The sequence below is a fragment of the Phaenicophaeus curvirostris genome, chromosome 3, assembly GCF_032191515.1.
Source record: "Phaenicophaeus curvirostris isolate KB17595 chromosome 3, BPBGC_Pcur_1.0, whole genome shotgun sequence".
Taxonomy (NCBI): domain Eukaryota; kingdom Metazoa; phylum Chordata; class Aves; order Cuculiformes; family Cuculidae; genus Phaenicophaeus; species Phaenicophaeus curvirostris.
Genome location: NC_091394.1, coordinates 32,945,923 through 32,972,914, shown reverse-complemented (window position 1 = coordinate 32,972,914; position 26,992 = coordinate 32,945,923). Strand labels below are relative to the sequence as shown.

Genomic DNA, 26,992 nt, shown 5'->3' with positions numbered 1-26,992 from the left:
AGGTGATGACATAAACAGATTTCTTTCTGATCAAAAGTATCAAGCAGTGGAACACTCATCTGTGAAGTGGTGGTTAAAACAGTAAAATTTTTTGTGCCCAAAGTGAAGCACGAAGTGGAAAAAAGCCATAGACTAAGATGCTCCCCTAGTCTGGGTTGATTGTGGGATGGAGTGGTTGCAGCTCCCATGCAGGAAACAATCCCATATAAGAAAAAAGTTATCAGAAAATCAATAGCTTTTGAGAAACCATAGTGAAAACGGAGCTAAGGGACCACATGGAAAACAGTCAGGGGAACTCAGTTCCAAATGGGAGGACAGGTCCAGAAATCACAAGCAAAGAAACTGTCTCTGTCTTTTTGTCCCTACTACATTTGCAGAAACAGATCACTGCCAGAAGAAAGGTCCAGCACAGATCCAGGGGCATCTTTCTAGGACAAACAACTCAGAAAGGTCCCTAAAGTCCTCCTCTTTCAGCTCCAAAAGAGGCAACAGCAAAAAAAAGACACAATTCTAAAAAGTTTGCCTTATAAATTCACTAAGCTGTAGGCTAACTCACTGCTTGAAGGAGCCAGTGAGATGTTCCTGGAGTCCATTCTTCTCCAGTGCCAGTATCAATATCCACACTTCTTGAGGAATGTTGGGGCATGAATCATTAATAATTTGAAGGAGGAATTTTGTCAGATAAATCAAGAGGGGAAAAAACACTGGTTCACTCATTTTATTATGTTCAAGGAATGCAGAAGTCCATTTGGAAGAAAACTGCAATCAAAATTGACCCCTTAAGATTTCTAATCATGTTTAAAATACAATCTATGAGATTACATCTTTTTTCATAGATGCTTCTGCATCACTGAGCAACAGGAGTGCAATGGGGAGTTGAGTGGCAGGGAGGAAAAGGGGACAGTGTAGGGACATCTAGTTACTGTTACGACAGCTATTGATCTTGAGAACACAGGCATGACAGCTATATACAGTATTTTGGGGGCTATGCAGTTCATCCATCATTTACTTCTCAATCTAATCTCCAAATATATTGCCATTACCCAATTCCCATCAAGCTGTGCTAAATGACTCCTTCCCCAGAAGCTTACAGGGCATGACCTGCTCCTCCTCTGCTGGCACCCACAGACATGTCTCTGTCTATTTGCAGTCCTGTCAGCTTTCTACAGCTATCCTTAGCATCCTTTCAAACTGAATTCATTCTGCCTCCTTTGGAATTGCAGGACAGGCAGACAACAGCAAAGTGAGAAGATGCTAATTGCAAATTAGCTGTGCTGCAGGTCTCCCACATCTCACTTTCATCTCATCAGTACCTTCTCACCCTTTGCTTTTCTGGCTGCACTAGTCCGTGTCTTGACTGAATTCATGAAAATGCTTGGAACTATTACTGGCGTGACAGACAAACAGCAACCATGTTCTTGGCTTGAAAAAGCAATTTCAACTCCTTGTGTCTAAGGTATTTCTCAGTTAAAGGAGCACTATGTGGATTTAAACATTCTCTTTACAGCACAGATTTGAATGCAATCAGGTTTCAGGAAATCTGGGTTTTTTTTCTAAGTATCAAACATCCGATTACAAATATGGAGACACAGGGAAAAGAGAACAATAGCCTGCAGCAAAACCACCCAGATTTCAAAGTAGTAAAAAAATAAATAAATCTCAAGTTACTGAATTAGGCCATACAAGACCACACGAACAGCTGTTTGGGGTCAGAACAAAGGTCTATAAAGTTCCGTCGTATCTGCAACAAAAAATATTCTCCCACCACACAAACTCACGATACACAGCTAAACAGTGTTGATAAGTAGGTACCTTAATTTAAAAACCAAGCCATTGTGCATGTGTGTTAGCACAAGCTTCTAATGCTGTCCTGGGCTCTAATCTGTTTTCAACACAAAGCATTCCTGTTATGCAAGTTGCTTCTATGTATTTTTCATGTCTTGGCATACTCCTCTGTATTAACTAATCCATTCCCCCCCCACAAATTATAGCCATTCCCCTTTGTCCTAGCACTCCACGCCCTTGTAGACAGTCCCTTCCCAGCTTTCTTGTAGCCCCTTCAGGTACTGGAAGGTCACTGTAAGGTCTTTTCAGAGCCTTCTCTTCTCCAGGCTGAACAAGCCAAACTCTCTCAGCCTGTCCTCGTATGGAAGGTGCTCCAGCTCTCTGGTCATCTTTGTAGCCCTCCTCTGGTCCTGTTCCAACAGCTCCACAGCCTCCTTATGTTGAGGATCCCAGAACTGGAAAAAATACTCCAGGTGGGGTCTCACAAGAGAGGAACAGAGGAGCAGAATCACCTTCCTCAACCTGCTGGCCACGCTTCTTTTGATGCAGCCCAGGACACGGTTGGCCTTCAGGGTTGTGAGTGTGCACCGCTGGCTCACGTCAAGCTTCTCATCAATCAACACCTCCAAGACCTTCTCTGCAGGGCATCTCTCAATCACATCATCCCCCATCCTGTATTGAAACAACAGATTGCCCTGACCCAGGTCTAGGACCTTGCACTTGGCCTTGTTGAACCTCATGAGGTTCTCACAGGCCCACTTTTCCAGCTTGTCCAGGTCCCTCTGGATGACATCCCGTCCTTCCAGTGCGTCAACTACACCACTCAGCTTGGTGCCATCTGCAGTCTTGCTGAGGGTGCACTCAATCTTACTGTCTATATCATTGATGAAGATATTAAACAGCACTGGTCCCAGTACGGACCCCTGAGGGACACCATTAGTCATAGATCTCCATCTGGATATCGAGCTGTTGACTGCTACAGTCATCCAATGTATGACTATGACTATCCAACGAATTTCTTATCCGCTGAACAGTCCAGCCATCAAATCCTTATCTCTCCAATTTAGAGAAAAGGATGTTGTGGGGGACCATCTCAAAGGCTTTACAGAAGTCCAGATAGATCATAGCCGTTTTCTCGTGCCCACTGCTGTCATTACCCCATCATAGAAAGCCACTAAGATGGTCATATAGAACTTCCCTTGGTGAAGCCATGCTGGCTGCCACTAATCACCTCCCTGTAAGACCTTCAAGATCGTTGAGTCCAACCCTTAATCTAGCACTGCAAAATCACCACTCAACCATGTACCTAAGCACCACATCTAAATGTCTTTTAAATACTTCCAGAGATGGTGACTCCATCACTTCCCTGGGCAGCCAGCTCCAATGCTTGACAACCCTTTCAGTGACAAAATTCTTCCTAATATCCAGTCTAAACCTCCCCTAATGCAACTTGAGGCCATTTCCTCTTGTCTTATCTCTTGTTACTGGAGAGAAGAGGACAACATACACTTCACTACAATCTCATTTCATGTAACTGTAGAGAGCGATAAAGTCTTCCCTCAGCCACTTTTTCTCCAGAATAAACAATTCCAGTTCCATCAGCTGCTCCTTATAAGACTTCTGCTCTAGACCCTTCACCTTTCTCTGAACTTCCAGTATATTCTTGTTGAAATGGAAATCCTAGACTGCATGCAGCATTCAGTCTACATGCTAAAGGGAGCATGAAAGCCTAGATCTTTATCTCCCTTCCCACATGTCATCCAAGAACTAGTAAGGTGGCAGTAGGATGGTGGAGCCACAGCTTCCTATTACTGCCACAGCTGTCCAAAGATGAGAACAGAAACAACACAATCCTTGCAGCACATTCATGTAAAGAGCAGTACAGAGCAAACAATTCATTTGACAGGGCTCAAGGTGGCCCAGCAGTGATTTGGGGCTGCCCTCCAGCACTAACCTGCCCCAAAGCACCAGAGGTGCCATGCATGCTTTGCAAATGCATCCGTGTTCTAGGGACAGGGCTGCACGCATGTATCTTTCAGTGACTACACATCCAGCTCTGTCTATAGGTCAGAAATAATGTTTGTTAATTTCAAATGTGAATTCCAATTATAGCACAAAATTATTCTGTGGGGGTAACAACAAAGATGCTGCTTTTGGCCCAACATGGATTTATTTCAAAGCGATTCCAACATGCTGCTAAGCAGCAGAAGTTGTAGAACTGTGCAACACAAGGCGAGCTGCCAACACAGCTCAGCTGCAGCTGAGCAGCAGAAGTTCAACACAAACAAAAATAACTGAAAATGAAAACTGGGGGGAGAGGAAGGGAAGGAGGCTAGACAGATAAACAGGCAAATGCCAGTACTAAGAAAGAGAACTCGAAAACCCACAAAAAACATTCTTAGCAAGGACTGAGTATACCCCCTATTTAAAACACAGCACCAAGAAGCATCCCCAAACGGTCTTGTCCAAGCGCTGCTAGGAATTGTGAGGGCCAGTAGAAGATTTTAGGTTCAGGTGCTACTCAGACAAACTCTACAGGCTTAGAAACTGGCCACACATTTTCAGAAGATAGGAGCTCAACCATCAGTGTGTCTGAAACTGAAAGCCTCAAGAAAGCAGGAGCAGAATTAATAGCATATTTTCTAACTCTTATTACAAGAATAGCATTTAGCTTACAAAACTAATTGCTTAAGAGTTAAGAGAAACTATTTAATAACCTCTGCCACTTCAGCTCTGGCCTCTCAGGTGCCTGTGCCACTCACTAAGAAAGGCTGCGCATCTGTAATTTCAGAGAGACTTTGGAGTTACAAACTCTCGTGATCCACACTCATGAAGTGGCACACTGAAGTTAAACAGGCTGGGCATTGCAGACAGTTTACTTTGTTAATTTACTTTGAAAATAACTGCTTTGTTGAAACTGTAGTCAAAGCTAACATAACAAGTGTTCATTAAGGTCTTCTTCTTGATAGGTTCTATAGCCACAGCCCAGGGAGCAGCGCAGGAGAATCAGTTGCTGGAAACGATGGATAGATGGATTTTTCAGGCTAACACTGGAACCAAAGGATGATACAAGGGGTCACAAAGAACTGAGCTCTCTTCAACACTCCCAAAAATAACTGTTTTCATAACTGAAGTGAAGGTTTTACTCAGCTATTACCATTGATTGCTATTTTTTGTCATTAACACATTGCAACTTGGCAGAAGTTCAATGGAACTTCAGGGAAAAGGCACCTAAAAAGGCATTACTCCAACTGAGAAGCCAGGCTGAGCTCAGGGAGCACTGGAATGACAAGTCTTAGGTAGCCTTGGGGAGGCATTGGGAATTTCTCTTAAAAAGCGTTGGGCAAATATATTTTATTATGGCTTTGCTACCAGTTTTGTGTATGATTTAGATAATGCTTGTCAGCATTTTTCCCACAGACCACTGAAATGACCAGAGGGAAAAAGCACGTGCTTAATTCTCCACACACAAAAACAAAGTGCAAAAAACGTCCCCACAACTGAAGTGTTCAAAGTCCACACATTTTGTGGACAAAAAATGAAAAACAATCCACTTGAGGCAACTACCCAAGACAAATGGTGGCTTCATCTTTTCTTTCCATCTCTCGATCCCAACATCTAGCCCAGCCTTTGACTAAGAGTACACAAGAAGCACCGGTAAGAAAGACAAGGTAAATAACTAGGTTACAATTAACTGTTGAAAAAAGAGGCAGAAATAAAATCCAGAAACATAATAAACAGCCTACTGCAGGAAAACCCATCACACCATCCTACAAAAGATCAAGAAATTTGCTTAGCACAAAATGGTAAACAAAAGCTAGAATCTTCTCAAAAGAACAAGAAAAAACAAACGCTTATAATATTATAATGCTAGCATAAAAGTCAATGTCATGTGCTCACCTTGGATACAGGTTCACTCTGATTTCCACACCTAAAAAGTATATGGAGGCAATAAAGGGTCCTACAGCCAGGCAGCAAAAATTATTAGTCAAAGACAGACAATTGAATTAGGAATGACTGACAAGATTGAGGCTCTATCTGAAAGATAACTACAGGACCAAATAAATACACAGAATATAATGAAAGTTAATTAGTAAGTATTTTTTACTTTCTTTCCTAATACAAAGTCAAACAGAATTAAATCACGATTCAAATTGATGCTTTGTTTTAGAAATAGTGGTTGGATAACCCATGGAACAATTCATCATAATTTAGGGAAGGATTTTATATACCTCCCTCTCTAGCATCCCTGACTAGCTGTTGCTCACAACATGACACTCAACTACTCTCCTCAGATTACCCCAACACTCCCTGTGTTTCCAAGGCTGTTCTGCTACCAGAACTGTTCAGTGGCAGCAAGTACTAGGTGCAAGCTAGATTTTACATTTGAAAGTATGAGCATTTCCTTTAAGGCATGTTTGAGCTGTTATCAAGCAGCCTTGATTAGAAAAGTCAAACTTCTTCAGTTAAGGTAAACTTTTTGTAATCTCACTTACAGCCCTTTGAATGCTTAAGCAAACTATTCCTCTGAGAGTTTATTTTCCATGCTATAATTGCATCTTTTAATTTCATGTAAAAGTTATTAATCTTGTTATTGTTTTTTTTGAGACCCAGGAACAGACTGTAGGATAAGTACAAAACCAAGAACAGTACAACTTGAACACATCTTTGTGACACTATACAAGCAAACTCATAGAGCCTCTTCCAAAGCAAACATATTCCTTTTTAAGAAAGGCTCTCCTAAAGGTAATAAGATTCTTTGTAAAGAGGGAATCCTTCAGTAATAGAAATGCTGATAATAGACCTGTCTGCATCCTTAAATACCTGTCAAGGGCAAACAATAAACCAAGCAACACTATGAAGGAACCTGTTTCCTCGGCAGACAAGCCAAGTATGATTGCCATCAAAGTTCAGCTTGGCAAAGTCAAAGTCAGCAATGGCTAGTTACCTCCTCCTTTCCTCCCTTGCTGCATGTTTGCAAGAGTTGACACTGTCATATGTAGGAAAAGCCACGTTCTTAGTTACAGCCTCAGTTTTTCTTTCATGTTCTATACCTAGTTGGTCTGGTGCTACTATATGAGAAAAATTGATAATGAATCTGTATTTTTATTTGCCCTTAATAAAGTTGGGGATGATTGATTTTTCAGTCAGAGGTGACCAGTTTTCACAACACATAAAAATGCAGCTAAGCAGAGTGCAAGTGTATTTGCTACAACATCTAGGTGTCTTCCATAGCTCCAAAATATTAGAAAACTTGGAGGACTTATGAATGCAACTGTAATGCAAATCTCATTATTAACTACCACTTTATTCTACTGAGCAGCACGTCCCTCCTGAATACCAAGAGTATTTCTAACATCAGTCATCATATTTCTTAATGGAGAACTGAATGCACTGGCAATGAAGTCCAGGTTCCTGCAAGAGAAATGACACTGTCTTCTTTGTTGACAGATTAGGTTTTAGTGAGCAAAGGAAACACTCAGGGTCTGATCCCAATCCCACTTAAATTGACAGGATGGTTTGTACTGACTTCCATGGACCTTGGATAGAGCTCTGATGTCCTGATTTTGCCCCTGTCACCCTCTAAGCCTCAATGAAACCAGGAATGAGTTTCAGTGTCACTCAAAGAACGGTTCTTTGACAACTACTATTACCACTTCCTCCAACATGGAAATTCCCCTGTTATAATCAACCATTTTGAACTTCAGGCTGCATTTTCAAAAAAAATAAATTTTGGGGATGACACCCTGATGAAGAAGAAAGTGCAGTTAAGTGCCCCAAATGTATTATAATCTTTCCTACTATCACTTACAGGTGCCTGGCTGACAGCATATTTTATTTTCAAGTCTTCTTATTTCAGTAATGATAGAATCATAGAATGGTTTGGGTCAGAAGAGGCCTCAAAGATCATCTAGTTCCAACCTTCCTCTATAATATGCAGTTTAAAAGACAGCTTTTACCTGCCTGCATGGTATTTTTCTTTCTACTTTTGTGCCTTGCAAGCCATTACTTCAGTGTATGCCCGAACCACTCATCAAGCAAGTTCTTTAATGACCTTAATAAATTACATGTGAGATTTGAGTTAAGGAAACAATTCATAGAACCATAGAATACTAGGTTGGGAAGGACCTCAAGGATCACCTGGTTCAACCTTTCTTTGCAAAATTCTTCAATTAAAACTAATGGTCATGACTGCAGCATCTCTCTTTGGTGCTGCTGCATTCTGTTGGCAGTACACTACACAAACACAGCTGGGGTGAACAAACAAGTGTTCTTCAGAACTGTTTCATAGCTTTTCCTCCATTTGTTACTCTGACCAGTCACAGATTTTAGCTCTTGCCCATCGATCTTGCAACAGCTTTGGCTATTCGGTTATCACAGAATATGTGCATATATATTCTTTTCCTGCAGATGCTTCTTTTTATTCATAATTACAATGCAAATGGCAAGCAAACATTAGGTATTCTCTGTAATAGAGTTAAAGAATAAATCCAAGTAGACTGAATTTACAAGTCAAAGCATATCTATTTTACAGATTTATTTTATTGGCCAAAATCAATCAATAAATAAAAGAATAAGAGTTGGAGATTAACACATTAACTTCAAACTGATTCCACCTCCAACCTGAGAAACCTTCAGGTTCCTGGTGTATTGTCACACTGAAAACCACAGCAGAATTCCTGCTAAGGAACAGATTCTTGATTTAAGGACCAAGATTTATCCCCTCTGATCTAAAGTGCACTCTTGGTGTGTAGCGTGCCATGTGACAAGACTGTTCACCTGCTGCAAGTTGCTCCTCTGAAGAAAGGAAAGAAGCACAGAAGAGAGAATATCTGGGTGAGCACCAGCACTGCAGGGACAAAGGTGTCATCTGAACACATTTGGAAGTCTAATTATTTTGAAAAAATAATATCCATGAATTCTGGCCACAGTTATTTCTCATATGCGTGTTTTTTAAACTCTCAGCCAAAATTTAAAAAAAAATATAGGTGCTTTGTGAATTCTTTTTTGGCTTTATTTTCAGCATCAGCTTCTGAGAATCATGATCCTTTAAGGCTTCTTAATTCATTTATCAAGAAAAGTCATCAGTCATGTTTGAAGATACCGGTCTTTTTTTAGTTATGGTGCTTTTTCCCTGTGCCTTTTTTTTTTTTTTCACCTTTGCTTTCCTTCAGCTTTCATTCTGTCTTGCCCAATGTTCCAAGCAGAAATACTGCTTTTTAGGTGAGAAATTTCACCTTTTGAACTAACTGCCATATTCAGAAAAAGAACTGGAGAAATACCCTGAATCCCTGAATCAATCCTGAGGATTCAGCTAAGTTGCATTAGTTGATAGGTTCATTTGGAATTTTGGACCTTTAAAAAATTAATAACATTAGGAGGAAGAGAACTTCTTTGCTTTAACTTCTTCCACATATGGACATTGTTGCTCCAGCAGATACATCCTGCTTTCTGTGTGCTGCTACAAGGATTGCAGATGACGAAAACGGAAAAAGAACAGATCTTGAAACTCAATGGAGGCAGGGGGAAAGAGTGAATGGGGGAAGAAGTACTAATTACACAGAAGATATTTTTAAAGCAAGTACTGAATCCACGTTATTTATTGATTTTCCATTCTGTATTTGCCTAGATTGATAGTTCTCCCTCTAGCAGAGAGAAATGTTCTCTTACCCTTAGAGCTAATACATTGTATATGATGTAATTGACCGCATGTGATAGAGGATAGAATAAAAAGACAATAAGCAAGAGTTCCAAGCAGATTTAAAACCCAGTAGATTCACAACATATATAAAACTAGCCCAATAATACACTAGTGAAGCACATTAATTTACTTGTACCAAACTAGCCTAGAAACTTATCCTTAAAACATTCTTCACTAAGCTGAAAGTGGATTTACTTCAAAAATCAACACAAGGAACTGAGTTAGTAATCAGGACAGCAGAAGACCTTGAATTTGTAATGTTAAACTTCGCAATTGCGTAAACACACGTTCAACTGGGTGGCCCATAATGGCTACTATCATGATCTACTAAGTTAATATTCAATTCCACAACTGCTATGTATGTGTAATTCCTACTTAGAAAATGAACTGTAAAAGTCTAAAAGGACCCACTGAGGTTCACGCAAGAAACTACTGTATGAAAAGGGAAGTTTGAGATCATACAGATATTCTATATATTTAAACATATAGAAAATAGATATTGTCATACTAAGGTATAAGAAGACACAATTTAATCTAGCATCCTGCTAATAGAATTGTCTAGTAACAGATGTTTCAGCATTGTATGAAATATAAGATATTTGGTATGAAATAGAACTGTGATTTTATAAATACTGCAGATCCCTAATTCATACTGGCATTTCATCACAACCCCAGGCAGATGTCATTTATGTTCTGAAGCACAATAATTGACAGCCTTTTGCAATTTTTGTGTAACCATAGAGGTTTGTTTGCCTAAAAGATAGCCAGGACTGCAGACTTATACATCGGACTACACATTTTATAACAATTAGCTTTTTGTTTCCTCTTGGACTTTAACAATGGAGAAGACAGTCGGTCCTACTGGTTTCTTTCATCACCTTCAATTCTTTTAAACACCTCTCATGTCTTCTCTTCCCTCAGAAGAGGTTAATTTTATAAAAAAATAAGGACTCATTTTATAAAGCTAAACAAAGGAATACCTGCATTAGCAGACACTAAGAAAGATATCTAAGTGACACAACCCACAGTTAATTACTTGGCTTTGTATAACTAAGCCTAGCCATTTACCCATCTACCCAACTAAGCTGAAGGCAACTTTCTGACTTAAACTGTCACATTTTCATCATGGTTTGTCAGACATGTCACTTAATACTTTGGCCTCCTCTGTTTCATTGGTCCATGGGATAAGGGTGGCAGTATCTCAGGTGAAAATAATGAGAACTTCATATATAAAAGTAATAAAAACCCCACAAGAAAAGCTTTAAATTAATCTTCATCTATCTCCTTTCTGGTATTCATTTACACAGTATGAACAAAAACTGTTCAAATATTACAAGCATGAGCAGTCATTCACTTCCTTACTATCCAACTATCCCACACACGTACTAATAGGCATGAAAATACTAAACATGAATCTTCTCTTCATCTTCAAAATAATTTTTAAAAGGCACTCTTTCCTTGCATTTCTGAGTGATATCTGATAAATAATAGATCAGTTGCTTGGTGTTAGTGTTAATATTAATGTTACTAGACAGCGTGTGAGAGAAACGGGACAGAAACCTGAATTCTGGGGGAGCTTGGAAAGCAGCAGTCACCATCCAGATGCACCTTTTGCCACTCAGATCCATCTCTACAGTATAGAGATCTTATGGGGTGTACAGTCCCATGAATTTTGATTCAATATACACAGAGACAAGGACATTTAGTACCTGATAGAACTTAACAACAATTTTTTAAAAGAAATTATTTAAAGTTAACTGGTAGATTAAAATAAAATATCCATCAAGCACACAGGAAACAACAGGAAGATGCTGTAACCTGTTTCAGGAATGCTGACATTTTTTTGTTCTGAAATTAAAGAAAATCTTGTTTCCTCAGCCTAAATGTTGATATTTTCCAGCATGGAGATAGACAACCTTTGATCCACTTAATAATTTGACTCAGCTTCAAGAAATTCTTCCTAGCTATAGGGTTGTTTTCCCTACAAAAATGTGTTCTGGGTCCATAAAATATAAAGAACAGGATTAATTATTTAGTGCTAAATCCATCTCTCTTCTGTGCAGTAACACTAGGAAGCGAAGAAGGACGTATAAAGGCTTTTTCCTCTCTTGGCAGTTTTACAGGATGTATAGTTAGCTGAATATAACCAAAGAATTAGGGGCCTGGCCACCATATCACCAGCCTCAACAGTTCTGTGAACTACAAATGTGTGCAGGCACCTCACATATGCAATTCTCAACACACAGAAGACAGCAACGTCCTTCACTATCATAAGAAATGCTTGGTGTGGCTATCTCAGGATTGTGGCTACTTTCTGTGACTAGAAAGATTCTTGTAAGAGAGAAGCAAATGGTAGCATCTCTACCTTCCCATGCAGATCTCCATTCAAGAACCGATGCAAGTTTGAAAGAAACTCAAGATCAACTCCAGATATGTTGCTTCTTCAAACTGCTCAGACACTACAGAAAAAACTACACCATAATATCACACTAAAATTAATTTTAGAAGTTGATTAAGGAGGAGTGGGATAAGAGTTATACAAAGGATGTGCCTATTTTCGTAAAGAAAAACTAGTTTCAGGCACAGACCTGGGACCTAGCCAAAACACATTTCCCTCCTTTGCCCATACTCTCTCGCAGGGATTCCCAGTCTGCAGCATGAATATCCAATCACTGCTGGCCTTGACAGGACTGGTCCACCTCGACTTCCTAGCCTGCTGGGATAGAACGGCCATCTATGGTGTTACTGTGGCAGAACGGATGGTGCAGGGGTAGAAACCAAAAAAAGAGAGGAAGGGTACTGCATTCCACCCTCAGGCAAAGAGCAGAACAGAGTGATGAGCATCTCAGGCAGTGGCAGGCAGAGATAGAGCAATGGCATGGGCAGAAAAAAAGTAGAAGGAGCGGGACAGAGTGGGACCAGGTGAAAGAAAGACTCTTCACTTCTTAAATGTAGTGAATTATTCTCCTATCCTAGCTGCTGAGTAGAGCACTTTCAAAAGGTACTGCAAGATAAAACTGATTTTGAGCTGTTCAGAGGACACAATAATTAACATGTAATGAATGTAATTACAAAAGCTTTCACTCTCTCTCTGATGTACTGACAGCCATTGCAATGCTTCTCAAACTGCAATGTGCTCACAATTACGTACTATGAAAAACAGCTTTGCACTGAAGTAGCCTCAAACACTGGTCTACAAGGCCAGTGAACCACTAGGATTCCTCTGAACCCAGAAGCACGCACAGGTCTATTGCTATTCTCCAGTGCATCCTGTAGCAGCCGACTCCTTTAGCCATTTTTCACCAGCTCACTGCTTGTCAATAAATCACTGTGCTAATTCCTGTGATGCCTCCCGTGAAGTGCTTCGGGAATAGTGGCAAAGATTTCAGGTCTGCATCTGAGAACTGGTGGTGAATGCCTGACTCCATGTTGACATGATGAAGAAAGGTTAAGCTCTTCAGCCAAGCAGCCTCTTAGAAAGATTCATTGTGACTACCGCTATCCCTTTCCTATACAGCGAGGCTATCCTCTGCATCTGTTCGAATACATAAGGGAGTTGACATTTGTCTTCTGTGTGGCTCATGTACTTAAGTTTTCCTCTCTTGTCATTACCCGTGAAGGGTGATTACATTTCCTATGGAATATCACTGGTGATACATCACACTTCAGTGCTGTGTTCCCCCTCCTGCCTTTAATGGGAACCTGTGGTTACTTCATCTTTTTCCTTTCTTGAATAGCAATCCTCCCACAAGCCTGTGTGTTAGCCACCAGCCTCCCACCAAAGAAGAATAATGGGACTCCCACTGAAGCTCATTAATAGTAAATTATTTTCAGTTAGTGAAGATGATATTCTCAGTGAAGTCTCTGAAGAGCCAGGGACGGTAGAGCAGAACACTGTCTGCCCCACAATTGATTTGAATTCAGTGGTTTGGAGGAAACCTCAGACTACAATAGCAAGCCATTAAGAACATCTATTTGTATGGTGCCTGTCTGAACACTGAGGACAGGAAGGCAGTCTGTCTTTCCTGATCAGCTGATTATTCTTTTTTTTTTGTTTTTTTCCCACCAGATGGCCTCCAAGTAAACAATGGATTCAGAGGTCTGAACTGGCAGTCACAAGCTGTGTAAAAAGCCGTAAGTCGCAAAACTCACACTTTATTGCATAAAGCAAGGATCTGGTTGGTTTTTTTCCTTCTTCTTTTTTTGTAACACAAAGTCAAGGCATTTATTAGTATTTTTCAAGTCCATCTCTCTGGCAGATGAAGCAAGAAATGCCCAGCATAAGCAGATGCTGAACAGTTCAAAGGCACGTTGTTTCTATAGGATAGACTTCTCTGTCCCTCCTCTCACTCCTCTCATAGTTCTTTAAAACACTCTTAGATTTGGGCAGGGAATTGCTATTTGGGGGACTTTCAAAGGAACCCAAGGGAATTAGGTGTCTGAATCCACACTGGAACTCAAAAGCCCTAGTCCAAGCATTTAAAAAGCTTTGAAGAGGATGCTTAACAATAATATACAGACAGATTCCAAGTCTACACATACATGTATACATAATAAATAAAGCACTGAAAAGGTCTACTTCCAAATAAAACAATACTTTCTGGCTTGTGCTATAAAAATGCATGCTTGTCTTTGCTATCCCTGCCTTCACCCAGTAGGTACTATAAAGAAGCTGGAACAGAACTGGTCGAAATTCAGAATTCCTCAAATCTCTGAAAAACATTTTCTTAAACAAAAATGTGTGTATATTTACTTAATTAACTCACTTTACTCATTTCAATCTAGAATGTTTTTGTAGGAGAGGAAAAGGAGGTATTAAAAGCTTTCCAGTTCAATTTCCTTAACAATAAAATATAAAATAAAATCTAGCAGATGGCTGCCCTGTGCTCTGAGAATGCCCCTGCTATTGGGCAGGATATCTGGGAAAACTAAACTCTGACTGTCTCAGTCCTGGTGGGAGACAGCAGGGCATCAAGATTTCTAGAAAGTGGGAAGTGCAAGACACCCTGGAGCCATGTAGTAATCAGCATGGCAGGGCTACCTTGTAGTTACAGACACAGAGCCTAATTTCAGGCTCCTTTAAACCTCTAGGCAGCCAGGATGAAAACCTCACCATCTCAGCCCTTAGGTGGTAGATTATCTGGGCTCTGGTGGGACATGAGCAGAATCCATATGTCTTCACAAAGCACCTCTCCCTGGGCAGCAAGCACAGTCTCTAAATTAATTTGGCCATAAAGACCCTGACCATCTCTAAGCAGAAGCTCCTGCGAGAATGGAGCTGCTATTTCTACACAGCTGTTGTAAAAAGGAGAAAAGGCAGGGAAGAGGAAGAAACCGAAGAGTAGCTGGGGCCACTCTGACTGTGAATCAAGAAAACACCAATGGCCATTGGGATTGTCTGAGGCATATGGGAATGCCTGACATGCACACACCAGGAATGAAATGCACTCAAAAGCATACAAACTCCATTACAGTTATGTTTTTAAAGTTGAAGCCCATAAGGCAAAAGAACTGACAGAAAATACTGTCATTCATGAGAAAAAACAGGTGACACTGCTCTTGGCTGGGACAAGAGAGGGAAAACAGAAGAGGGACTGGGGGTACTACTGTAGTGCTTTAACTAGCCACTATATAGTCATGCTCTCCTGCAACAGCTGAATAAGTCAAGCAGTATTCACTGACAGAGCCTCCAACAAATCTATTGCAAAAATATTAGTATTATACTCGTTTGACCAAATAAAAGGGAAAAAAAATAAAATCCAGAGCTGGAGAACACTGTTCATTAATAGGAACCCGATCCTCTGCTAGCTACTGTCAAAAGCAGCCTCTGGGTTGTTTTTTCTACAGAGAAGCTGCTGCTGGGACTTTGCCAGTTCAGCAGTTAAAGGTAATCTCAAAGAATCCCTCAGTAAATTGTAAAGTGCTCAGGCTGAAGAACAACAAGGTGTTCAGGGACTGAACTGATTGTTTTAATTTGCGTAATACTAGCAGCAAGCAGAGCTTCAGCATTATTCTGCCTAATTCACCTGTTCCAGAAACAAGAGAAAACCAAGTCAGCTTCAAGAAATAATCAGACCTAAAAGTATTTGATTTGATCTCCATCTAGAGAAGGAAAAGTGTAACAAATCTGGCAATAAAAAGGAAAATGATGTTATTATATTGTTTTGCCTATACACCAACAAATTAGGAGTGTGCATTGACATAGCACAGCAGCCAATAGGATCTGATTCTTCATTATAAGATCTATTCCTTTTACTGTTTGGAAAAGAATAGATACAAGTCACCTGAGTACTCCCAAAGTTTCTAAAGAAGGTGCTACAGTGCATCCATCTTTCTCCATCACAGTAGTGAATACATCTCCTCTTCCTTTGCTTAACAGACTGTTGCAAATGTACAGATCTCAACTTAGAAGCATGCAAGTAATTCATTCAAACACAAGAATAAATCCTTTCTTATTTATTCCCTCCTCACTTACATTTTTAACAGCATAGTGGTCAAAACACAGCAAATCAATTTTTTCCCCCTTACTGTCCCCACACTGCCTTTTCAGAGTATTTTTAGTCGCTCTGATTAAAAATTTACCTCTTAAGTACCACTGAGGACACAGTGCATTTCTTGATTACAGTTTTGTATACTTTTCCAGACTACCTATGTATCTTCCTTAAAAAGGAAGATGTGGAGTCATGTCATGTCATGTCATATCCTCCCCTTTCCCTCCCCTTCCCTTTCTCCTTTTCCTTACCCTTCCCCTTCTTCTCTTCCCCTTCTAATATAACTTCTAGAGGTTGATTAGACAGGTTAGACAAGTTGAGTAGAAGACCTGAACTTAAATCTATGGAGTGTACAACAACCATTGCAAAGAATAAGGAAAGAAAACCCCTTTTTTTTTTTCTCCCTTCAGTACCAATATAGTTCAAAATATTGTCTGTTTTTTGCAAATGTTTGTTCACTAGAAAGTTCCAAAGGGAAAAATGTCATCCACAAATCCTTACTCATCATATATTTGCACTGCAATGCATAAAGGTCCTTAAAGATCTCCAAGGATTTGAAAGGAATAATTCAGCCAGGTAGCAAAACAGTGCCATTACCTTGCCATGGCTGGTTGTACAGCAACTCAAGGCAAGTCAAGTAAACAGATTTTACAAACCATGCACAGACAAATGTTCTCCATTAATCACACATATGAAAATCTAAATGTTTGTGGCTAACGTGTCAAGCAAAGGAGAGCTTAAATCTGCAAGATAAACTGTGAAAAATACTTTGCTCACTGCAAAAGGATGTTCCTTCTCTATTCTGCTTAACTTACCGATAGTTCACTCCTGTTCTTGCCATAACCACTGTAGCTACACTCAGTTTCTTTGGCATTCCAGCAAAGTCACAACCTTTTATTCATATCTGTTGATTCGTTCTTTATATGCCTGAATAATGGATGTGTTACTGCCACGCTTTGCTTTATTCATGTTGGATGAAGTTACACCCTCACTGCGTTATCAGGACAAGCCTGATGCAACATTTAGGTCCCAAGAATATCCTAGAAGTCAGGTGACAGTGGGCCCTACTATCCCATCCATATTCGGTTGTACAGGTCTGTGATGGCCTTTTATGTTATGGGAATGTATCAACAGCTGGCAGGATTATCCTCTGATATTATCTGTCTCATGTACTACTCGCTTCCTCACCCATATGCATGTTCTGAATGCAAGGAGCCATATCTCACACAGGTGATGCTCCTCTCTCTTTCAAGGATCCCCTATTCCCAGATTTCCCAGTTTGAGCATGGATCTAAACTCCCTGAGCAGCTGACTAGTGTCTCAAATACTGTTTGGCAGCTGAAATCCATAGATCATCTCCTCTCATGTGATACCTTATGCTGACACATATCTGTAATGTGGAAAGGCATGTGGGAATTGCAGACACCTGAAAATTCCATGTTCTCCTTTTAATTCGACACTTGTTAACTCAAAAGAAGCATTTGGGGCAAGCGGACCTGTTTGGAATCCCTGGGATTAAACCAAAGGGAGGAAGTTCTGTGGATCACAGTACTCTTGCTGAGCATTCCTACAGTTATCATGGTTTCCAGAATCACTTTATGCAAAAGCTGCCTACCTTGACTTAGTTGCTAAAACTCAGTTCTCTGCTTGAAACAGAACACATGGATTTCTTTGCTCTATGAGGTCTACCTGTTGCACTGGCAAACAGGAATTTGAAGGAGTGACAACATTTCAAGAGGGGTAAATACAGAAATGTCTACATGTTCTAACTACTGCTAGTACATTACTTCCTAATAGGGAGTGCTTCTTTTTTTACCTCAAAGTAACATGTGACTGCAGTATGAAATAACTTTCTGACTGAAACATTTTACAATTGATCTAGCTCCACTAGGCTGGCATCCATTACAATTATTATAGTTTCAGCTGTAAGGAAAAAAAAATGACTAAACTGAACCAAACAGTTTATTTTATGGAGAGCCTTCTTCACATATCACACAATACTCAATGCTGCATCTTGTTTAGTTAAATTTACCTAGGATGCATTAAGGTTGGAATGGTTCTTATTTACCCTAGCAGAGTAATTTGGCATTCTCCTAAATTTGTGCATTTCAGCAATGAGACTCCTTCCTGCTGTACCTTTTAATTGCCTGTGCTTTCCTGGAAGACGCCTCAACAGAGTCACCTTACAGAGCGGATAATCAAGATCTACATTTTTCCAGATGTCTCTTCCTTGTTTAAACAATTACTTGTTTCATGCTTCCCCCCACCCCCTTTCCATTTCCCTTTAGAGAAATACATTTTCACTGTTAATACACACTGTAATTGTGATGTACTGAAGTATGGTTATCAGTCTGAAGCCCAGTGGAACCTTGGAAGGTTTCTCAACTACAGAAAAGTCTGTAAGGTACCAGTATTACAAGGGCATCCTCTATACAGGATCTTAATTAAAAGATCTCTTCTGTGTTCTAAATTAGTTTTATTTGTACAGCATTTTCTATTTTCCAGTCTTTATAGTCTTATAACTAAGAAAGGTAGTTTAGGAAGGAAAAATAAGACTGCCAAATGTCCTAATTCCTCATGAAAATGGTATTTTTAAAGGATGAAATAAGTCTGAATTTTAAACTCTAGAAGTGATTAACTACTAACATGAACTTAATAAGCTGCTTGTAAGTAACTAACATCCAAGACAGCAGCACTGCAGGCTTCCCTATTCTATACACTTTTCTTTCATCCTCCACACCAGAATCACTACAAATTCAAGATAATGATTACAAGGACCTAGATCTGTAACATACAGATCCATAGCAACATTGAGGATCTCTAATGATATTTTCTGTTCCCAGAGGCTTTTCTGCAACACTGAATTAAAGAAGCCACTGTATTGTTCCTGTTACAAGACAGTTATCTTCGAATTAAAACTAAGCAGAATTCTCTTCTTTTCAAAGAGTCGGTCTTCCAAAGGCTTTGGAGAACAGACAAAATTACTTAGATGGCGTGCATTATTGGTTTGCAATTTACATATCTGCACAAACCCTGTTCTAAGAAGTGAGAGCCAATTAACCATTGTGTCAAAGACAGTCTTTATCTATAATCCTTTTTTTAATGAGACAGATAATCTCCTTGGAATTATTGAAGTTTTTTAAATGGGATATTTTAGAAGATTTCTTTTATTGTTGTTGCAGTTGGATAAACTAAGAGGACTACAACATCACTCACCAACAATGCATTAGTGTCACCACTCAGATTCTTCAGATATGAAAGCAAGAAATGTTTCCTCCCTGTAGTGTCAAAACATATTTGGATGTCTGCTGAATGAGGGTTTAATGGCTTTAGGGGACAATGCTAGCAAAGTCCTAAATCTGTGTGACAATTCTTAGCAAGCAGTCACCCTTCTTATCTATTTGCAGAAGTTACAGAGGGAAGCAGAGGTGTAATTCCTTGTGGAGGAAAAAAAGACCTTGTACTGAACAATTGTCATTCCTAGTATATATTCAGAATGCATCAAAGTATATCAAAGAAGAAAACACATATACTCGAAATCCAGAGCAGGGAACCCTGTCCCTACTTCATCATTCTGCTAGCATGGAAGATATTGGTCTCAATAAAGAAGAGGAGCACTACCCATCAGCTAAGCCATGACTGATGCAATGCTGCCGGTAAAACCCTCCCCATGTATGTGAATTCTCCTGCAAGCTGCAAAAGTAATCACAGAATAACACTGCCTGTATTTGAGGGAGAAGGGAATGAGGTTTCTCCAAACTTTCAGCCTTGGCAGGGTTGCTTATACAGAATGCAGGATTTTCCCCAAACAGAAGATGTAATAACAAAGATGATTGCATGTTTGGTATCAGTGGGAATAATGTAGACAAAAAAGTGGCAATGAACACAGTGTTTCTATGTTTACAGTACTGTAAGTATAACAGTGTTAAACATTCAGCATGAGCAAATTGAAAGAATGAGTTCAAAAAATGGGTCCAACACCGCAATTTTTACAAAAAACGTTAATATTGATTCTACTGCATTCTAAGCACCGTGATAAAAGGCAAATATTTTTTTAGCAGTATGCATGCAAGCAGCCTTCAAGGTCTATGTACTTCTGCTAACTGATATTATGGTGTAGTTCAAGTGGCAATAAGAAGTTAGCCATACCTACAATAAACTTGCTTTTCAATTTCTCTGTAAGATACAGTCTTGTTCTTTACAATGAACTGTACTCATTATCTTATCCTAGCCTATATACCTCTGCTGGACATTCTGGTTTGAGTATAGGGTTAAGATAATTCACTAGATGATCTTTAAGGTCCCTTCCAACCCAAACCAAGATTTGCACATGAGGACAACTCCAGAATTAATAACTCAAAGCTTTCAGATTCCCACACAAATTCCACTGGCATTTCTGTTTCTTCCCACAACAGAAACAGTCTCATATAACAGCATGCAAAAAAGGTTAAAAAGGAAAAAAAAAATAAAATATTAACCCACTGAACCACAATGAAAACTAGGCCGGAGAATAACCTATCCATCTAGTCTGCAATTCAGAAAAAACAATAGGGCCAAATATCTGGATTTAGGAAGAAGAAAAAATATAGATGTTGGAGTACATGAATGATTTTCCCATTAACTTAAAAAAACACTGCAGGGAGGTTTACTACCTACCTATCTACAGCACCAAAAAAAACCCACCTCTCAAAGAGGAGAAATTATTTTAAAACTCGATTTTAGAATGTTGCGTATTCAGCAGTATATTTACTTCTAGGTTTGGAAAGAGCAAATTGAAAAGCAGTGCATCCATAATAGCTGATACTTCTCAATTTTTGAGACAAGCGATCAGTTGCAGAAGTAACCCGTGCATCCAACACTTGTGTCAGTGCTAGTCTATCAATAAGAAGGTATTCTGAAGCCTCAAAGATTGTTCAACAACATAAATAATTATTGGGGAAAAAAGCAAAATCTATTCTTTTATAGCATGTTGAACATCAACAATAGTATTCTGCAAGAAATAATTATTATCTCTGACATTTATTGTAAAAGTCTGCTGGTGAATCACGACTAGAAAAAGAAAGGAGGAGAAAAAGGAGACAAACACCAGGAACTCAGCAAAGATCAGGACTGGGATATCAGATGTTATGGACAAGAGTGTCACACATTGACAGATGTATCATACGAGGAAGACATTTGTTCACTGCTGCTGTGGTTAGCTAGGCACAACACACCGGGGTTGTGGTATGAATACCAGAAGCTCACTACTAGTACAAAAGCAAAATATAAGATAATTTTTTAAGGTAAAAATATATAGTCTTGAAAGTGTTGTAAAAATGTTTCAGAGCTAAAAACTGAAATGCGTAAACACTGTAAGAACTAAGAATGTCTTGCTATACAGAACTAAATATTTATAAAATATTTATATTCTGACCACAGGAAAAATGTATTAAAAAGTTTTACTTACTCTGGATGGGTAAATTCATCCACTAGGACAACCTTCTCTATCAGGTCTCCACCAATGTTTCGAGCCAAATCATAGAAATCATTCTTAGAGTATGTTTCAAAAGGCAGCCAAAAGGAGATGTCATTGATCAAAGGTGGATATCTGCTGAGTGGCTGAAAGAAATTGAAAAAAAATGTATCTTAATCAGTGGCTGGACTTGGTAGGTGTAGTTCCAACTGCTTTGAACTTGTATAACACGCAGAGCACACATTTATAGCAGCTTTCTGAAATGCTTTCTGAAGTGCAAACTGACCTCATAAACAACTGAGATGCAAGATTTTATACTAGAAAATGCTTGTTAAAGATCCTTTCATAATCACTTTGATTCATTCATTCACAGGAAAAGAATTCTCTTGTTTGCTACAATCAGCATACATGAGCCCTACTATACTTTTGGATCAGAGCTGTTTAAAAGTAAGAGATCATTTTAACATGATTATTCACTGCATAAAATTGCGCATTTTAAAAACATTTTTCAGATTTCTTACAGATTCAAAAATTCATAGCACATTCTTGTTTAAAACTTATATGGATTTTATTTCATTCTTATATAAAGGATAAGTTTATTATTTGTACTGTCCAAATTCACACTAAAAAAGTCTTATCAATAAGCATCATCTTATTAAAAGGCTACAATAAGAAACATACTTTGACTTAAAAAGAAAGAGCAGTTCATTTCCCAGTGGTTTTTACAGACGTTCAAACATCTACAACAACAAAAAATTGATTGCTGTTAGCATAGTTATTAATTCCAAAAGCACCACAACAGACTCTTAAACATAAAGGGGCATCTTCACTGTAGACAGTAAGACCTCACCTTTTGGTCAGAATAACTTGTTATTTGAAAAAACAGGAAGACAAAGAGGAAGAAAGCAAGACAATTATTAGCTTTTCAGTTCTCATGAAACTTCTTTGGAGTCACTGCATTTCAGATCTTGCCTTTGTTGAGAATTTTTCCCCTTTGGAGAAAATAAAATGGTAACATTCTTATTTAATGCCCTCTAGGTCATGCGTTATCCTATTTTGTTCTCCCATTAATGCACTGCAGTTGAAATAAGTACTTCCACACAAGATTTTTGGGGTCTGCAGAAGAAAACATCTTTTCTTATTTTGCTTATAGAATCAGCACTACAGGCTTGGGTAAGAGTGGCTGGAAAGCTGCCTGGCAGCTGAGGGAACTGAGGTTGTTTAGCCTAGAGAAGAGGATGCTGAGGGGAGACCTTATCACTGTCTACAACTACCTGAAAGGAGGTTGTAGAGAGGAGGGTGTTGGTCTTTTCGCCCAAGTGGTAGGTGATAGGATGAGAGGGAATGGTCTCAAGCTGCTCCAGGGGAGGTTCAGATTGGACATTAGGAAAAATTTCTTCACTGAAAGGGTTACAAAGCACTGGAACAAGCAGCCCAGGGAGGTGGTTGGGTCCCCATCCCCGGAGTTATTTAATAGATGGGTCGATGAAGTGCTCGGGGATATGATTTAGTAGTGGACAGGTATGGTTGAACTTGATGATCTCAAAGGCCTTTTCCAACCAAATGATTCTATGAGTGTGCGAGTATTTGCTATCAAGTTCAGAAGCAGCAGGATTATATCAGGCACACAAAAAGAGCACTTTTTCTCCCACTTAAAATGAGGTGTACACAAGGACCTATTGTGGTCAGATCTTGCAAACATCCCTGGAACAATCTTACATTATCAGTGTCATCAAATTCCATGTAAACACAGTTACTTAAGGATGTAATAAGATGTAGGGTCTGCCCCTCCTTGCTTATCAAGTCTGTAAGAAAATTGCTTCAGGTCAATCCATGGTGTTGCCAGCTTACATACAGAATTGCTGTAATTTTATGTTTCCATGCATATGTTTACATTGTGCCCATCTACAAGATGTTACATAGGCTGGAAGGACAAGTGCTTAAAACAGCGAGCATAACTTTTTTTACTATTAACTTTTTCTCAGAGCCTTATAATGCAGAAAAATCTTTTATGGTAAAAGACAAGGCAATAATCCTGTATTATAGTGTCCCTTCACCACCTGGCTGCAGTCAATATTATTACAGTAAGTATTATATCAACATTAAAGTTAGTATAAGGATAAAATTCTTAGTTCTCAAACGTATTGATCTGTTTGTTGTAGAAGTACATGAGCTACATAATTGTTTATAACCTACACATAAAATATCAGGAGGATAGGACAAGAATTTCCAACCGGCAGGTCAAGATGACGTTACAAAGTTTTTATTCAGGCACCCCAGCAAATACATACTGTGGTCCAACAGATCCTGTTGCCGTCATTATCCTTCTTTCTATACTCTCCTGCCCTTTACCAACAGAGCAGTCTAAAACCCATTGACTTTTATATCTTTCAGGTTCAAGGCAAATGGTAGCCCTGAAGACTACTTCCTTATGAGGTTACAGACATTTTTGAGGTCCCTCTCCAGAGCAATGTGTTCTTCCCACTACATTTTCCAATCTTCAGTCACCTCCATGAACCACTTCCGGCTACGTTCTCTTCAGGACTTAGGTGTTCTCCAGCACAATGCCTGGAGAAGCTAACTCCCTGTGTGTTGGCTGACTCCTACCACGTAGCCCAAGGCTGGAAGCTCCAGTGTCCCTCCTCCCACTGCCTGACCACACCCCCTTAGGCTTTTGGGAAACTGAAGAAAGTTTTAGGAAGAGGTAGAACTGATCCCACCTGCAGTGCACTGCTGTGAGGCACTGGCCAAGCCTGGCAGACAGCACTGCTGATGCACAGACAACTCTGCAAAATTTCCCTGGTCCCATCATAGCTTTGTCACCACAGCACTACTTTAAACGTTCCATTTGCATTCCATTTAAAACGCGACAGTGCACTACCTTTGACATTTTTCAACAGCCCTGGAAATCCAGAGTGCTTTCCCAGTAATTATACTCTCTATAGGACTCCACCAAGCCCTTGTTGTAGAGAATATTGCAAATAATTACATCGCATTTTCCAGCATTTAGAAGTATTGAATTACTTTCTTTTTTTTAATACTAAAACAAGCTTATGATGATCCACCCTTGATGATACGTGTTTACTAGTCATTAGCCACACTTCCTTCTCTGGTTAATAAATAACCCATGTACTTACTAAAACTGCAGGCTTTTCTCTCTCAGGATGCTAATTTTTGTATAGAAGTGTGTAGCTGGACACCAGTTCTGCACCCTGCTCTGCCAGCATGCCTCACCCATGCCTAGATGAAAACTCAGGGCTGTGACTCTGCTGTGAGGGTTTGTGATAGTTTAGGGCATTCTCAATCCCCAGTCTTCTGCTCTACCCTTCTGTCCAAGATAACTGCCCTTGCAGCAGCTGATAAAGCAAACACTTGCCTGTTCCTCCACCACTGCAGTTCACATTTCTTTATAGCCAACTGAAAACTGCCTCTCTTTGAGGTTTATGCAAATATATGCTGGATGAAGTATTGCAGCAGCTTGAGGCATTGGGATACAGCTGTCAAGCAGCAACAGGATCCACCAGAATTCAACTGTCAGCATAAAATAGTAAATATTTGGACTCTGTACATTGACACATCAGGCCACTGCCCTGGACACCTTGCCTGTAGGAATCAAGTGGCCAACATAAAAGCAGGTTCTGTTCATCTGCACTCAGCAAAGGATCATCATCTGATCTGGATCCAGATACCTCACATCTGTACTGGAAAGAAAAGACGATAGATAGCAGAAGCCCCCACCTCTGGAGGAAAAACAGCTGGGGATAATGCACAGCCCATGCCAGTGAATAAGCTGGCAGAAGGCCACAGAGTGTCTTTAGCCCAGAGTTCTGAAAATGAGGATGAACCTCAGCGCTTTCCACAAATACTTGGTGTTGGGGAAAAAAAAGCACCCAACACTTTCCCAGATGCAGTATCCATGACTGCAACACACCAAAGGGCCCTGAGAAGTTCTGAGCTGTGGTTGTTCACTCAGTTCCCTCCCTAGCGTTGGCTGCAGATGGGTGGACACAACGAGTAAGTGACAAACACAGTGGAGGAAAAAGCTGTACTTGTATTTTGACAGCAGCAACACACGTGCAAGGTTAACAATGACATGTCCCAAAAACTGAGTGAGGAACTCCACAGCAGCCAAATTATTAAAAAGCCAGCCATGCTTTACTTCCATCACCAGTCTAAGTCAGAAAAATATGAGACTTAGCAGCTGTCAAGCTTTAACAGTCCTGCACTGCCCATGTTTTGGAGAAATACGTACATAACCTATACAGTTTTATTGCAACAACATATTCACATCAAAATGAAAGCTACAATCCAATAATAGCTAAATCTTAATATATTCTGCAGTGAAACCACATTAATTCAATGTTATCACCGGAAATTTAAACACGTAACAGGCATGAAATTAAAATTTGCAAATTTACAACTGTAACTTAGGCCCCTTGCACATAATGAAGTTTCCTGTATTAGTGTGTATGCTCCTAGATTTACACTTATGTATTTTTGACTAGCATAGACAAATTACGGTTGCTGCAGGAAACATAATTTTTAATTTCTTGGCTGTCATGGCTTAAAATTCACTGTCACAATGTTCCATTATGATAAGTTTTCTACCCATCCCTTCATCAAAGCAATTTTTTTCATAGATATATACGGTATATTCCATATATTCATACATGTAGACACACACATATATATTTATGTGTAAACATACACATGCTCATATCCAAAGGAGGAAATGGAGCAATTTCAATTGAGAACTTCTATAAAGTCTGATAAGCATATATATAGATAAGTTCTGGGATCAAGCTCTTAAAACCAAAGCAAATGGTCCAGTTTGGGATTGATGCACTGCTTTGTCCTCCTGTGGGGAATGGCAGAAGGGCATTGGTCTCCAGTGGTGCTCTGAGCTCCTCGGGGAATCAGAGAATGGTTTGGATTGGAAAGGAATATGAAGGTCATCTAGTCCAACCCCCTTGCAGTAAGCAGGGACATCTTCAACTAGATCAGGTTGCTCAGAGGCCCATCCAACCAGACCTTGAATGTTTCCAGAGACAGGGAATGTACCAGCTCTCCGGGCAACCCATTCCAGTGTTTCACTACCCTCATTGAAAAAAAATTCTTCCTAATATCTAGTATAAACTTCTGCCTTTTTAGTTTAAAACCATTACCCCTTGTCCTGTTCCTATAGGCCCTGCTACATTTTTTTCCCCACCTTTCTTATAAGCTCCCTTTAAGTATTGAAAGGCTGCATGCAATAAGGTCTCCTTAGAGTCTTCTCTTCTACAAGCTGAACAACCCCAATTCTCTCAGCCTCATTTCACAGGGGAGGTGTTCCAGGCCTTTAATCATTTTAGTGGCTCTCCTCCGGACCCACTCCAATAGGTCCATATCTTTCCTGTGCAGAGGGCTCCAAAGGTGGACACAGTACTCTGGGTGTGAAAAGAACACACAAGTAGGGGGAGAAATCTGCTCCCCATAACAAAGCTCTTCACCTCAGCAAGCTTGAATACAGGTATGAGGAACAACACGTGTCCATGGGAACATCATGCACTCCCTGGATTTCAG

At 39.7% G+C, this 26,992-nt stretch overlaps 1 protein-coding gene across 1 annotated transcript in view; it reads right to left on the bottom strand.

The window, feature by feature from the left end:
- The window catches only part of FARS2 (phenylalanyl-tRNA synthetase 2, mitochondrial), a 262,812-nt gene that overhangs the window by 62,962 nt on the left and 172,858 nt on the right, over positions 1–26,992 (bottom strand). The window contains exon 7 of the mRNA XM_069853595.1: positions 21,425–21,576. Within this exon, the coding sequence (XP_069709696.1) occupies positions 21,425–21,576 (152 nt within the window). The remainder of the gene's footprint in view (positions 1–21,424; positions 21,577–26,992) is intronic.